The sequence below is a fragment of the Aphelocoma coerulescens genome, unplaced genomic scaffold (assembly GCF_041296385.1).
Source record: "Aphelocoma coerulescens isolate FSJ_1873_10779 unplaced genomic scaffold, UR_Acoe_1.0 HiC_scaffold_363, whole genome shotgun sequence".
Lineage (NCBI taxonomy): Eukaryota > Metazoa > Chordata > Aves > Passeriformes > Corvidae > Aphelocoma > Aphelocoma coerulescens.
The window spans coordinates 65,860-79,939 of NW_027183706.1; the positions used below are offsets into that span (position 1 = coordinate 65,860).

Below are 14,080 nucleotides of genomic sequence, written 5' to 3' on the forward strand. Positions count from 1 at the left end.
AGCACTGGCATGAACCGGGAGGCCTCTGGCATGAACTGGGAGCACTGGGATGAACTGGGAGCACTGGTCCAGGCCGGAAGGCACCAAGAGACACCGGACGGGGGGGGGGGGGATTAAAAAACCAGCAGCGCCAAACTGGGATGCACCGGCTGTTACTGGTTGTTACTGGTTGGCACTGGGAGGCATTGGGGGTTACTGGGAGGCACTGGGGTGCACTGGGAGCCACTGGGCCAGACTGGAAGGTACTGGGAGAGCACTGGGATGAACTGGGACAGGCTGGAAGGCACTGGGAGAGCACTGGGGTGCACTGGTCCAGCCTGGGGGGGCACTGGGATGAACTGGGAGCACTGGCATGAACTGGGAGCACTGGCATGAACCGGGAGGCCTCTGGCATGAACTGGGAGCACTGGGATGAACTGGGAGCACTGGTCCAGGCCGGAAGGCACCAAGAGACACCGGACGGGGGGGGGGGGATTAAAAAACCAGCAGCGCCAAACTGGGATGCACCGGCTGTTACTGGTCGTTACTGGTTGGCACTGGGAGGCACTGGGGGTTACTGGTCGGCACTGGTCGGCACTGGGAGGCACTGGGAGCCTCAGATGCGGCCGCTGTGCCTCAGTTTCTCCACCAAGGCCCCGACGTTTTCCACTTTCTCGCCCCCCGCCCGGGCCGGCGGCTCCCGGAGCTGCAGCACCCTGAGGCGGGGGGAGCCCCCCGGGACCCCCAGATCGGCGGCCGGGAGCACTTCCAGAGGCTTCTTCTTGGCTTTCTGGGGTGGGGGAGGGGTTGGGGGAGGGGTTAGGGGGGGGTTGGACCCCTCCCCAAAAGGGAGAGCACCCCCCGGAAGTACGGCAAAGCGCCCCCCCCAAAAAAACCCCCCCAGAAACCCCCCCAGAAACCCCCCCAGAAACCACCCCATAAACCACCCCAAAAACCACCCCATAAACCACCCCAAAAACCACCCCAGAAACCACCCCAGAAACCACCCCAAAAACCCCCCCAAAAACCACCCCAGAAACCACCCCAGAAACCACCCCGGGTGCTCTCAAAATCGTCTTAAATTGCTTCAAAATTGCCCCAAAATCCTCTTAAATCCCCCCCCAAAATCCCTTAAATCTCTCCGAAACCCCCCCAAATCCCTCCCAAATCCCCTTAAATCCCCCCAAACCTCCAAAAATCCCATCCCGATCCCCTTAAATCCCACCCAGATCCACCAAAACCCCACCCAGATCCCCTTAAATCCCTCCCAACCCCCCCAAAATCCCCCCAGATCCCCTTAAATCCCCCCAAATCCCACCCAGATCCCCTTAAATCCCCCCAAATGCCCCAAAATCCCCCCAGATCCCCTTAAATCCCCCCCAAATCCCCCAAAATCCCACCCAGATCCCCTTAAATCCCAAAAAAACCCCAAAAATCCCCTCAGATCCCCTTAAATCCCTCCCAAATACCCCCAGATCCCCTTAAATCCCCCCAAATCCCCCCAAATCCCACCCAGATCCCCTTAAATCCCCCCAAATCCCACCCAGATCCCCTTAAATCCCAAAAAAAACCCCAAAAATCCCCCCAGATCCCCTTAAATCCCTCCCAAACCCCTCAAAATCTCACCTAAATCCCTCCCGAATCCCCAAAAATCCCCCCAGATCCCCTTAAATCCCCCCAAATCCACCAAAATCCCACCCAGATCCCCCCAAAATCCCTTAAATCCCTCCCAAATCCCCCAAAATCCCACCCAAATCCCCTTAAATCTCTCCGAAACCCCACCAAAATCCCGCTAAATCTCCCCAAATCCCACCCAGATCCCCCCAAAATCCCTTAAATCCCTCCCAAATCCCCCCAGATCCCCTTAAATCCCCCCAAAATCCCCTTAAATCCCACCCAGATCTCCTTAAATCCCTCCCAACCCCCCCAAAATCCCCCCAAATCCCCTTAAATCCCTCCCAAACCCCCCAAAAACTCCTCCCCAGCCCCCCAAAATCCCTCAAAGCCCCCCCAAAATCCGGGCTCAGGTGTGGGGGGGGAACAGGCGCTCCCAGGGCGGGGTGGGGTTTGGGGGGGGTCCCGAGGATTTGGGGGGGTCCCGGTGATTCGGGGGAGGGTCCGGAGGATTTGGGGAGGGGTCCCGGTGATTTGGGGGGGCCCGAGGATTTGGGGGGGGGTCCCGAGGATTTGGGGGGGGTCCCAATGATTTGGGGGGGGTCCGGAGGATTTGGGGAGGGGTCCCGGTGATTTGGGTGGGGGGGTCCCCGAGGATTTGGGGGGGGTCCCGGTGATTTGGGGGGGGGGGGGGTCCCGAAGATTTGGGGGGGGGGGTCCCGGTGATTTGGGGGGGCCCGAGGATTTGGGGGGGGGTCCCAATGATTCGGGGGGGCCCGAGGATTTGGGGGGGGTCCCGAAGATCTGGGGGCGTCCCCGAGGATTGGGGGGGGATCCTGAGGATTTGGGGGACCAGGGAAACACCCATAAATTGGGGGTGGGGGATCCCAAACCCCCTCCCCAACAACTCGGGACAACAGGTCTACCCCGCGGTGTTTTTTGGGGGGGCAAAATCTCAGGAATTGATGAGGAAACCGCTGGGATTTTTTGGGGGGGGGATACCCCCGGGATTTAAAAGAGGGGGTCCCCATGGATTTTTTTTTTGGGGCGGGGGTCCCGCACCCACCATGATGTTGGGCAGGGTGGCGTAGCGGGGCTCGTTGAGCCGCAGGTCGGCCGTGAGCACGGCCGGCAGCCGCAGCCGCAGCGCCTCCAGGCCGCCGTCCACCTCCCGCTCCACCCGCGCGGCGCCGTCCTCCAGCTGCACCCGCGACGCGAACGTGCCCTGCCGCACCGCCCAGTAGGCACTGGGAGCCCTCCCAGTATGGACTGGGAGCCGTCCCAGTACCAGCTGTGCCCCCCCTCCCCAAATTCCCAGCGCGTCGCACCCCCTTAGGGGGGGATATATCCCATCATCCCCCGCGGCACAGGGGGGAATATATCCCATCATCCCCCGCGGCGCAGAGGGGGGGGGGAATATATCCCACAATCCCCTGCAGCGGAAGCGGTGAATATATCCCACAATCCCCCTCCCCGGCAGGGTGAATATATCCCATCACCCCCCGCGACTTAAAGAGAGAGGGGGGGGGATATATCCCATCATCCCTCCCACCGCGGTGCATGACGGGATATAGCCACCCCGCCGCTCGGCCGCCATGGGAGGATATATCCCATCGTGCCCCGCGCGCGGCCTACCTGCGGCCAGTCCAGCATGGCGGCCAGGAGCTGCCCGGTCTGGTTGCAGTCGTCGTCGATGGCCTGAGGGTGGACAGAGGTGCTTTATAGGTGCTATATAGGTGCTATAGGTGCTATAGGGGAGCCTCAGGGCACATAGGGACCCCCAGCGCGTCCGGGGAGCGCGTCCAGAGGGGCTCCGTGGGAGTGCGGAGGGGCCTACGGTGGCTGTGAAGGGTCAAGAGGGGCCTACGGTGGCTGTGAGGGGTCAATAAGGGTCTATAGGGGTCTATAGGGATTTATAGGGGTTTCTAGGGGTCTATGGGGGTCTCTAGGGGGTCTCTAGGGTCTCACCTGTTTGCCCAGCAGCACCAGCTGGGGCTGCAGCCGCCCCACGAGCGCGGCCAGCGCCGTGGCCACTTCGTGCGGCCCCACGGTGGCCCCTTCGGCCACCTCGGCCAGCACGGCCCGGTCAGCGCCGACGGCCAGAGCCGTGCGCAGCGTCTCCTGTGGGCGGGGAGGGGGGAAAAGGGGTCAAAACCAGCCCCGAAATTGCCCCAAAACCGTCCCTGGGTGTGTCTGAGGGGTGAGAAAAGCTCTCCGGGCCCCGCTCGCCACCTGTGACCACCCACAAACTACCCCAAAACTACCCCAAACCAGCCTAAACTGCCACAAAACCAGCCCAAACCACCCCAAACCCAGCCCAAACCACCCGAAACTACCCCAAAACCATCCCAACGCACCCCAAACCCATCCAAACCAGCCCAAACCATCCCAAAACTGTCCCAAACCATCCCAAGCCACCCCAAAACCACCCCAAACCATCCCAAACGGCCCCAAACCCACCCCAGACCCACCCCAAAACCATCTCAAACCACCCCAAACCCATCCCAAACTACCCCAAGCCACCCAAAACCACCCCAAACCATCCCAAACCGTCCCAAAACTGTCCCAAAGCACCCCAAAACCACCCCAGACCCACCCAAACCACCCCAAACCATTCCAAAACCACCCCAAACCCACCCTAAACCCATCCAAAACCACCCCAAAACCACCCCAAAACCATCCAAAAGCACCCCAAACCATCCCAAACCACCCCAAAAGTGTCCCAAACCCACCGTGAACCATCCCAAACCACCCCAAAACCCACCCCGAACTACCCAAAGCCACCCCAACCCACCCTAAAATCCCCCCAAAAAAACTCCCCCAAAAAACCCCAACGCCCCCCAAAAAAACCCTGAAACCCCCCCAAAAGCCCCCCCAAAAAACTCCCAAAAAAATCCCAAAAAAACCCCAAACCCCCTCAAAAGCCCCCCAAAAAATCTCAAAAAACCCCCAAAAAACCCCCCAAAAAACCCCAAAAGCCCCCCCAAAAGCCCCCCAAAAAAACCCCCAAAAAACTCCCAAAAAAACCCAACCCCCCCCCCAAAAAAACCTCAAAAAAACCCCAAAAAACCCAAAAAACCCCCAAAACTGCCAAAAATATCCCAACCCCCCAAAACCCCCCCCAAAAAACCCCCCAAAAATAAAAAAAAAACCAAAAAAACCCCCTAAAAGCCCCCAAAAAACCCTCAAAAAATCCCCAAAAAACCCAAAAAAACCCCAAAACTCCCAAAAAAACCCCCAACTCCCCCCAAACCCCCCCAAAAAATCCCCAAAAAATAGAAAAAAAAACCCCGAAAAACCCCCCAAAAAACCAAAAAAACCCCCAAACCCCCCCTAAAAACCCACCCAAAAAATCCCAAAAAAATCCCCAAAAAATCCCAAAAAAATCCCCAAACCCCCCCAAACCCCCCCTGCACTCGAGGCCCACCTGGCTGGCCCGGGTGCCCAGGCTGAAGGCCACGACCTCGGTGGCCACGCCGGCCTCGCGGAGCCGCACGGCCTCTTCCAGGGCGATCTCACAGAAGGGGTTCAGGGAGTGCTTCACCCCCTGCGCCTGCACCCCGGCCCCGCCCGGCGCCACACGCACCTGGAACACAGGAGGAGTTTTTGGGGATTTTTGGGGATTTTTTGGGATTTTTCAGGGATTTTTTAGGATTTTTTTCAGAGTTTTTTGGGGTTTTTTTTGGAATTTTTTAGGATTTTTTAAAAATTTTTTTTGGGGTTTTTTTGGGTTTCCTTTCTAATTTTTTGGAGTCCTTTTGGAGTTTCTTTTAGGATTTTTTGGGTGGGATTTTTTGGATTTTTTGGGGATTTTTTGGGGATTTTTTGGGAATTTTTTGAGATTTTTTCCGGGATTTTTTGGGGATTTTTTTGGAATTCTTTGAGATTTTTTTTGATTTTTTGGGAGGTTTTTTCTGAGTTTTTTGGGGGGTTTTTGGAATTTTTTTGGAATTTTTTGAGGATTTTTGAGAATTTTTTTGGGGCTTTTTGTTTGTTTTTTTTATTTTTTTTTTATTTTTTGGGATTTTTTTTGAGATTTTTTGGAGATTTTTTCAGGATTTTTTGGAGTTTTTTGGGGATTTTTGGGGGATTTTTTGTGTGTTTTTTGGGCATTTTCTTGGGATTTTTGGAGGTTTTTGGGGGGTTTTTTTGGGACTTTTTGGAGGTTTTTTGGGGGTTTTTGGGCGATCTCCCAGAAGGGGTTCAGGGAGTGCTTCACCCCCTGCGCCTGCACCCCGGCCCCGCCCGGCGCCACACGCACCTGGAACACAGGAGGAGTTTTTGGGGAGTTTTGGGGATTTTTTGGGGATTTTTCAGGGATTTTTTAGGATTTTTTTCAGAGTTTTTTGGGGTTTTTTTTTGGAATTTTTTAGGATTTTTTTAAAATTTTTTTTGGGTTTTTTTGGGTTTCTTTTCTAATGTTTTGGAGTCCTTTTGGGAGTTTCTTTTAGGATTTTTTGGGGGGATTTTTTGGATTTTTTGGGGATTTTTTGGGGATTTTTTTGGAATTTTTTGAGATTTTTCCGGGATTTTTTGGGGATTTTTTTGGAATTCTTTGAGATTTTTTTTGATTTTTTGGGAGGTTTTTTCTGAGTTTTTTGGGGGTTTTTTGGAATTTTTTTGGAATTTTTTGAGGATTTTTGAGAATTTTTTTGGGGCTTTTTGTTTGGTTTTTTTAATTTTTTTTATTTTTTTGGGATTTTTTTTGAGATTTTTTTGAGATTTTTTCAGGATTTTTTGGAGTTTTTTGGGGATTTTTGGGGGATTTTTTGTGTGTTTTTTGGGCATTTTCTTGGGATTTTTGGAGGTTTTTGGGGGGTTTTTTTTGGGACTTTTTGGAGGTTTTTTGGGGGTTTTTGGGCGATCTCACAGAAGGGGTTCAGGGAGTGCTTCACCCCCTGCGCCTGCACCCCGGCCCCGCCCGGCGCCACACGCACCTGGAACACAGGAGGAGTTTTTGGGGATTTTTTGGGGATTTTTTGGGATTTTTAGGGGGTTTTTTTATTTTATTTTTTGGGGATTTTTTGGGGATTTTTTGGGTTTTTTTTTCGGATTTTTTTGGGGTTTTTTTGGGGAGTTTATTGAAGGTTTTTTGTTTTTTTTTTTTTAATTTTTTGGAGGTTTTTTTTTATTATTTTTTGGGGATTTTTTGGGGTTTTTTTGGTTTTTTTTCTGATTTTTTTGGGTTTTTTTTTTCTGAGTTTTTTGGGGTTTTTTTGGAAATTTTTTTTAGGATTTTTTGGGTTTTTTTGGGTTTTTTGGGGGGATTTATTTTGGATTTTTTGGGTTTTTTTGAGGCTTTTTGGTGGCTTTTTCGGAGTTTTTGGGTTTTTTTTGGGATTTTTTTGGGGATTTTTGGGGGTTTTTTTGGAGCTTTTTGGGGTTTTTTTGGTTTTCCTTTGGTTTTTCTTGGATTTTTTGGGGGAGTTTATTGAGGGGTTTTGGGGTTTTTTTTTCGGATTTTTTTTTGGTTTTTTGGGGTGTTTTGGGGGGTGTTTTGGGGGGTATTTATGGCTTGGGGCTGTCCTCAGGTTTGGGGGGCTCTTTTTGGGTTATTTCGGGGGTTTTTTTGGGGTGTTTTAGGGTTATTTAGGCTTTGGGGGTGTCCTTAGGTTTAGGGCTTTTTTGGGGGGGTTTTGGGGTTATTTTGGGTTTTTTTGGGGGGGTTTTGGGGGGGGGGTATTTACGGCTTGGGGCTGTCCTCAGGTTTGGGGGCTCTTTTTGGGTTATTTTGGTTTTTTTTTTGGGGTGTCCTTCAGAGAACCCGGCCGTGTCCGGCATTGTCCGGCTCTCTCCGGCCGTGGTCCGGCTCTGTCCGGCATTGTCCGGCTCTGTCCGGCCATGTCCGGCTCTCCCCGGCTCTGTCCGGCATTGTCCGGCTCTCTCCGGCCATGTCCGGCTCTCTCCGGCCATGTCCGGCCGTGTCCGGCATTGTCCGGCTCTCTCCGGCCATGTCCGGCCGTGTCCGGCATTGTCCGGCTCTCTCCGGCATTGTCCGGCTCTGTCCGGCAATGTCCGCCTCTCTCCGGCCATGCCCGGCTCTGTCCGGCATTGTCCGGCATTGTCCGGCTCTCTCCGTCCGTGTCCGTCCATGTCCGGCCGTGTCCGGCATTGTCCGGCTCTCCCCGGCTCTATCCGGCCATGTCCGGCATTGTCCGTCTCTGTCCGTCTCTGTCCGTCCATGTCCGGCCATGTCCACCCCAAAACCCCACCGTCCATTTTGGGGGAGGGGGCCGATTTTGGGGCTTCCGGGGGGGGGTCCCCAGGAGGTTCCTCACGGGGGGGTGGGGGAGGGGTCCCAGGTACCCGCGGCCGCCCAGGTGTGACCTTGGCCCCTCCCCCCACCACCCAAAAACCGCCGGGAATTCGGGGGGGGGGGGGGGGGGGGGGGAGGCCCCGGGGGGGGGGGCCCGGGGGTCCCGGGGGGGTCTCGGGGGGGGGTCCCCTCCCCTCCCCTCCCCCCCCCCGTACCTTGACGGCGAAGTCGATCACGCGCTTCACCCCCACGAGCACGCGCAGCGCCGCCATGGCCCGGAAACCACGCCCACTCCGGCACCGGAAGCCACGCCCCCTTCCACCCGGAAGTCACGCCCCCTTCCACCCGGAAGTCACGCCCACTTCACCCGGAAGCTACGTCACTTCGCAGAAACCACGCCCATCCACCCGGAAACCACACCCCTTCACGGAAACCACGCCCCTCCAACCGGAGGCCACGCCCCATCCCCACACAAGCCACGCCCCTCCTTGTAAATAGCCGCGACCACGCCCCTTCCTCCCTGAAGCCACGCCCACTCCACTGAAGCCACGCCCTCCGTAACAGCCACGCCCCCTCCTCCCAAAAGCCACGCCCCCCCCGTGAAAACCACGCCCCCTTCTCCCGGAAACCACGCCCCTCCACGTAAAAACCACGCCCCTACTCCCGGAAGCCACGCCCACTCCACCAGAAAAAACACGCCCCTCCCTCCCAACAAAACCACGCCCCCTCCCAATAAAAGCCACGCCCCTCCTCTGGAAAAGCCACGCCCCCAACTACGCCCCCTCCCCCAAAAGCCACATCCCTTCAGAAAAGCCACGCCCCTCTCCAAAAAAAAAAAAAAAGGCCACGCCCCCTCCCCCCAAAAGCCGCATTCCCCAGTAAGCCACGCCCCCTCCCCGGAAATGCCACGCCCCCAAAACACGCCCTCCCCCTAAAAGCCACGCCCCCTCCCAAAAAGCCACATCCCTCCAGTAAGCCACGCCCCCTTCCCGGAAAAGCCACGCCCCCTCCCCAAAAAAGCAACGTCTCTCCAGAAAGCCACGCCCCTTCCCCAAAAAGGCCACGCCCCTTCCCCAAAAAGCCACGCCCACCCACTTAAACCACGCCCATCTACGTAAAAAGCCACGCCCCTCCCAAAAAAGACCACGCCCTCTCCCCAAAAAGCCACGCCCACCCATCTAAACCACGCCCCTCCCCTAAAAAGCCACGCCCCCTCCCCTAAAAAAGCCGCATCCCTCCAGTAAGCCACGCCCCCTCCCCAAAAAGGCCACGCCCCCTCCCCTAAAACCACGCCCACCCATTTAAACCACGCCCCTCCTCCCCAAAGCCACGCCCACCCAAAAAGCCGCGCCCCGTCCTCCCACAAACCACGCCCACCGCAGTGACCACGCCCCCTCCGCCCAGAGCGATGACGTCACTCTGCGGCGAAGCCACGCCCCCTGTGGGGAAAGGGAGTGGGCGTGGCCTGCGCGCGTCACGTGACAGGAGGCGGCGGTGGGGCGCCCCCCGCGGGCCGGGATTTGGGGGGGTTTTGGGGTTTTTTTGGGGCGATTTTGGGTGGGTTTGGGGTTTTTGGGGTTTGGGAGGGGTTTGGGGGTTCTTTGGAGCGGCTTTGGGGTTTTTTTGGGGGGGTTTTTTTGGGTTTTTGGGGTTTTTTGGGGGGGTTTTTTGAGGGGGTTTTTGGCAGTTTTTGGCGGTTTTTTTGGGGTTATTTTGAGGGGGTTTTTGAGGGGATTTTTTGGGTTTTTATTGGGTGGGTTTGGGGTTTTGGGGTTTGTGAGGGGTTTTGGGGTTTTTTGGGGGCTTTTTTGGGTTTTTTTTGGGGCTTTTTGGGGTTTTTTTGGGGGGGTTTTGGAGGTTTTTTTTGGCGTTTTTTTGGCGGTTTTTTTGGCGGTTTTTTTGAGGGGATTTTTGAGGGGATTTTTGGGGGTTTTTGGGTTTTTTTGGGTGGGTTTGGGGTTTTTGGGGTTTGTGAGGAGTTTGGGGTTATTTGGAGCGGTTTTGGGGTTTTTTGGGGGGGGTTTTGGGGATTTTTGGGGTTTTTTTGGGGGGTTTTTGAGGCGGTTTTTGGCGGGGTTTTTTTGGGGTTATTTTGAAGGGTTTTTTGAGGGGATTTTTTGGGGTTTTTTTGGGTGGGTTTGGGGTTTTGGGGTTTGTGAGGGGTTTTGGGGTTTTTTGGGGGCTTTTTTGGGTTTTTTTGGGGGCTTTTTGGTTTTTTTTTTTTGGGGGGGTTTTGGCGGTTTTTTTTGGCGGGTTTTTTGGGGTTATTTTGAGGGAGTTTTTGAGGGGATTTTGGGGGATTTTTGGGGTGGGTTTGGGGTTTTTGGGGTTTGGGAGGGGTTTGGGGGTTCTTTGGAGCGGTTTTGGGGTTTTTTTGGGGGGGGTTTTGGGGGTTTTTTTTGGGGGGTTTTTTGAGGGGTTTTTTGAGGGGGCTTTTGGCGGGTTTTTTGGTGGTTTTTTTGGGGTTATTTTGAGGGGTTTTTGAGGGGATTTTTTGGGTTTTTTTGGGTGGGTTTGGGGTTTTGGGGTTTGTGAGGGGTTTTGGGCTTTTTTGGGGGCTTTTTTGGGTTTTTTTGGGGGGGTTTTGGAGGTTTTTTTTGGCGGTTTTTTTGGCGGTTTTTTTGAGGGGGGTTTTTGAGGGGGGTTTTGGGGGGTTTTGGGTTTTTTTGGGTGGGTTTGGGGTTTTTGGGGTTTGGGAGGGGTTTTGGGGTTATTTGGAGCGGTTTTGGGGTTTTTTTGGGGGGGGGGTTTGGGTTTTTGGGTTTGAGGGTTTTTTTGAGGCGGTTTTTGGCGGTTTTTTTGGTGTTTTTTTGGGGTTATTTTGAAGGGTTTTTTGAGGGGATTTTTTGGATTTTTTTGGGTGGGTTTGGGGTTTTGGGGTTTGTGAGGGGTTTTGGGCTTTTTTGGGGGCTTTTTCGGGGTTTTTTTGCGGGGGGGGTTGGGGCTTTTTGGGGGTTTTTTGGCGGTTTTTGGCGGGTTTTTGGCGGTTTTTTTGGGGTTGAGGGGGTTTTTTTGAGGGGATTTTTTTGAGGGGATTTTTGGGGGGTTTCGGGGTTTTTTTGGGTGGGTTTGGGGTTTTTGGGGTTTGGGAGGGGTTTAGGGGTTATTTGGAGCGGTTTTGGGGTTTTTTTGGGGGGGGTTTTGGGGGTTTTTGGGGTTATTTTTGGGGGGTTTTTTGAGGGGTTTTTGGCGGTTTTTGGTGGTTTTTTGGGGTTATTTTGAGGGGGGTTTTTGAGGGGATTTTGGGGGGTTTCTGGGTTTTTTTGGGTGGGTTTGGGGTTTTTGGGATTTGGGAGGGATTTGGGGGTTCTTTGGAGCGGTTTTGGGGTTTTTTTGGGGGGGTTTTGGGGATTTTTGGGGGTTTTTTTGGGGGGGTTTTTGAGGGGGTTTTTGGCGGTTTTTTTGGGGTTATTTTGAGGGTTTTTTGAGGGGATTTTTGGGGTTCTTTGGTTTTTTTTGGGTGGGTTTGGGGTTTTTGGGGTTTGGGAGGGGTTTTGGGGTTATTTGGAGCGGTTTTGGGGTTTTTTTGGGGGGGGTTTGGGGTTTTTTGGGGGGTTTTTGAGGCGGTTTTTGGCGGTTTTTTTGGTGTTTTTTTTGGGGTTATTTTGAGGGGATTTTTGGGGGGTTTTGGGTTTTTTTGGGTGGGTTTGGGGTTTTGGGGTTTGTGAGGGGTTTTGGGGGGGTTTTTTGGGGACTTTTTCGGGTTTTTTTTGCGGGGGGTTGGGGCTTTTTGGGGGTTTTTTGCCGGTTTTTGGCGGTTTTTGGTGGTTTTTTGGGGTTATTTTGAGGGGGGTTTTGAGGGGATTTTTGGGGGTTTCTGGGTTTTTTTGGGTGGGTTTGGGGTTTTGGGGGTTTGGGAGGGATTTTGGGGTTATTTTGAGCGGTTTTGGGGTTTTTTTGGTGTTTTTTGGGGGGGTTTGGGGGTTATTTTGGGGGGGTTTCTGGGATTTTGGGGTTTTTTTGGGAGTTATTTTGGGGGGGGTTGGGGGTTTTTGGGGTTTTTTTGGGGGGTTTTTTGGGGACTTTTTTGAGGTTTTTTGGGGTTTTTTTGGGGTTATTTTGAGCGGTTTTGGGGTTTTTGGGGGGCTTTTTCGGGGTTTTTTTGGAGGGGTTTTGGGAGTTTTTTGGGGTTTTTTTGGGGGTTATTTTGGGTAGGTTTGGGGCTTTTGGGGGGATTTTTGGGGGGTTTTTTGGGCGGTTTTGGGGGGTTTTTTTTGGAGGGGTTTTGGGCGGTTTTGGTTTTTTTGGGGGGGGAGTTTTGGGCGGTTTTTTGGGGGTTTTTTTGTTTTTTATTTTGGGGGGGTTTGGGGTCATTTGGGGTTTTTTTTTGGGCGGTTTTTGGCCGGTTTTTGGGGGTTTTTTTGGGTGTTTTTTGCGGTTTTTTGGGGGGGTTTGGGCGGTTTCTTTGGGTTTTTTGTTTTTTTTTTTTTGTTTTTTATTTTGGGCGGTTTTGGGTTTTTGGGGGGTTTTTTTTGGGCGATTTTTTGGGCGGTTTTGGCTTTTTTTTGGGCGGTTTTTTTGGGCCCTTTCGGGTTTTTTGGGGGGTATTTTTTGGGGCAGTTTTGGGGGTTTTTTGGGCGGTTTTTTTGGGCCGTTTTGGGTTTTTTCGGGGGGGGGGTTGGGTTTTTTTTGGGCTTTTTTTTGGGACATTTTTGGGGCCGGTTCGGTTTTTTGGGGGGCATTTTTTTGGGGGGGGGGGGTGGGGGGTGGAATATCCCGACCCTCCCCCAATCCTCCTTCCCCTCCCCCTCCCCAGAACCCCCAAAATTCCCGGGTTTTCCCCCCTCCCCCCCCCCCTTATCACCCCGATAAGCTCCTCATTAATCGCTAATTAATCATTAACGAGCACCAAGAAGGGGAAAAAAAGGGGGGGAGGGGATCTTGATAAGCCCCATCTTGATAAGGGATGGGGGGGAGGGGCCGAGGGCCCAAATTTGGGGGGTTTAGCCCCAAAAATAAAGGGGGGAGGGGCACCTGAGGGGACACCCCAAAGGGGATTTTTTGGGGGTTTTTGGGCGGTTTTGGGGTTTTTTTTGGGAGGGGGGTTTGGGATTTTTTGGGGGTTTTTGGGGGGGTTTTTTGGTTTTTTATTTTGGGGGGTTTGGGGGTTTTTTGGGGTTTTTTGGGTAGGGTTTGGGGCGATTTTTTGGTTTTTTTGGGGCGGTTTTGGGGGTTTTTTTTGGAGGGGTTTGGGGGTTTTTTGGGTTTTTTTGGTTTTTTTTTTTGCGGGGGATTTGGGCGTTTATGGTGCGTTCTTTTTGGGGGGGTTTTGGGCGATTTTTTGGGGTTTTTGGGGGGTTTTTTTGGGGGGTTTTTTTGGGAGGGGTTTTGGACGGTTTGGGGTTTTTTGGGGGTGTTTTTTCAGGGGGTTTTTTTGGGGGAGTTTGGGATTTCTTGGGGTTTTTTTGGGGGGGTTTTTTTGTTTTTTTATTTTGGGGGGGTTGGGGGTTTTTTTTGGTTGTTTTGGGGCGATTTTTTTGGGTTTTTTTTGGGTGGTTTTGGGGTTTTTTTTTTGGAGGACTTTTGGGTTTTTGGGGGGTTTTGTTGTGGGGGTTTTTTGGGGGTTTTGTTGTGGGGGTTTTTTGGGAGAGTTTTGGGGTTATTTTGGGGGGTTTGGAGAGTTTCCAGTTTTGAGGGTTTTGGGGACTTTTTGGGGGGGGTTTTGGGCGGTTTTTTGGGGGTTTTTTTGGGCGATTTTTGGGGGTTTTTTGGGGGGTTTTTTTGGGCCGTTTTGGGTTTTCTTGGGGGAGTTCTTTTGGGGTTTCTTGGTTTTTTATTTTGGGGGGTTTTGGCCGGTTTTTTGGGTTTTTTTGGGCTTTTTTTGGGCGGTTTTTTTGGGCTTTTTTTTGGGCTTTTTTTTGGGCCGTTTGAGGTTTTTTTGGGAGTATTTTTTGGGGCAGTTTTGGGGTTTTTTGGGGGTTTTTTTGGGCCGTTTGAGGTTTTTTTGGGAGTATTTTTTGGGGCAGTTTTGGGGTTTTTTTGGTTTTTTTTGGGGGGGAGTTTTGGGCGGTTTTTTGGGTTTTTTTGGGGGGGGTTTTGGGCGGTTTTGGGGTTTTTTGGGGGGTATTTTTTGGGGTGTCCCCTCAGGTGTCCCCTCCTCCCTCTCAGGTGTCCCCTCCCCCCTCTCAGGTGTCCCCTCCTCCCTCTCAGGTGTCCCCTCCCCTCCCCCCCCGCCTCGGTCACCTTGGGGCGGTTCCCCCGGGGGGTATAAAAGGGGGGAACTGGGAGGTA

The 14,080-nt window shown here is 53.2% G+C and overlaps 1 protein-coding gene across 1 annotated transcript; it reads right to left on the reverse strand.

The window, feature by feature from the left end:
* Positions 1-497: 497 nt before the first annotated feature.
* Positions 498-8,140, reverse strand: LOC138101616 (electron transfer flavoprotein subunit beta-like). The gene is made up of 6 exons (XM_068999384.1): positions 8,065-8,140; positions 5,021-5,179; positions 3,562-3,714; positions 3,229-3,291; positions 2,660-2,818; positions 498-769 (listed from the first exon to the last, which is right to left on the reverse strand). Exons 1-6 carry the CDS (start codon positions 8,119-8,121, stop codon positions 596-598), a joined length of 765 nt encoding a protein of 254 aa, XP_068855485.1. The 5' UTR covers positions 8,122-8,140; the 3' UTR covers positions 498-595.
* Positions 8,141-14,080: the final 5,940 nt, after the last annotated feature.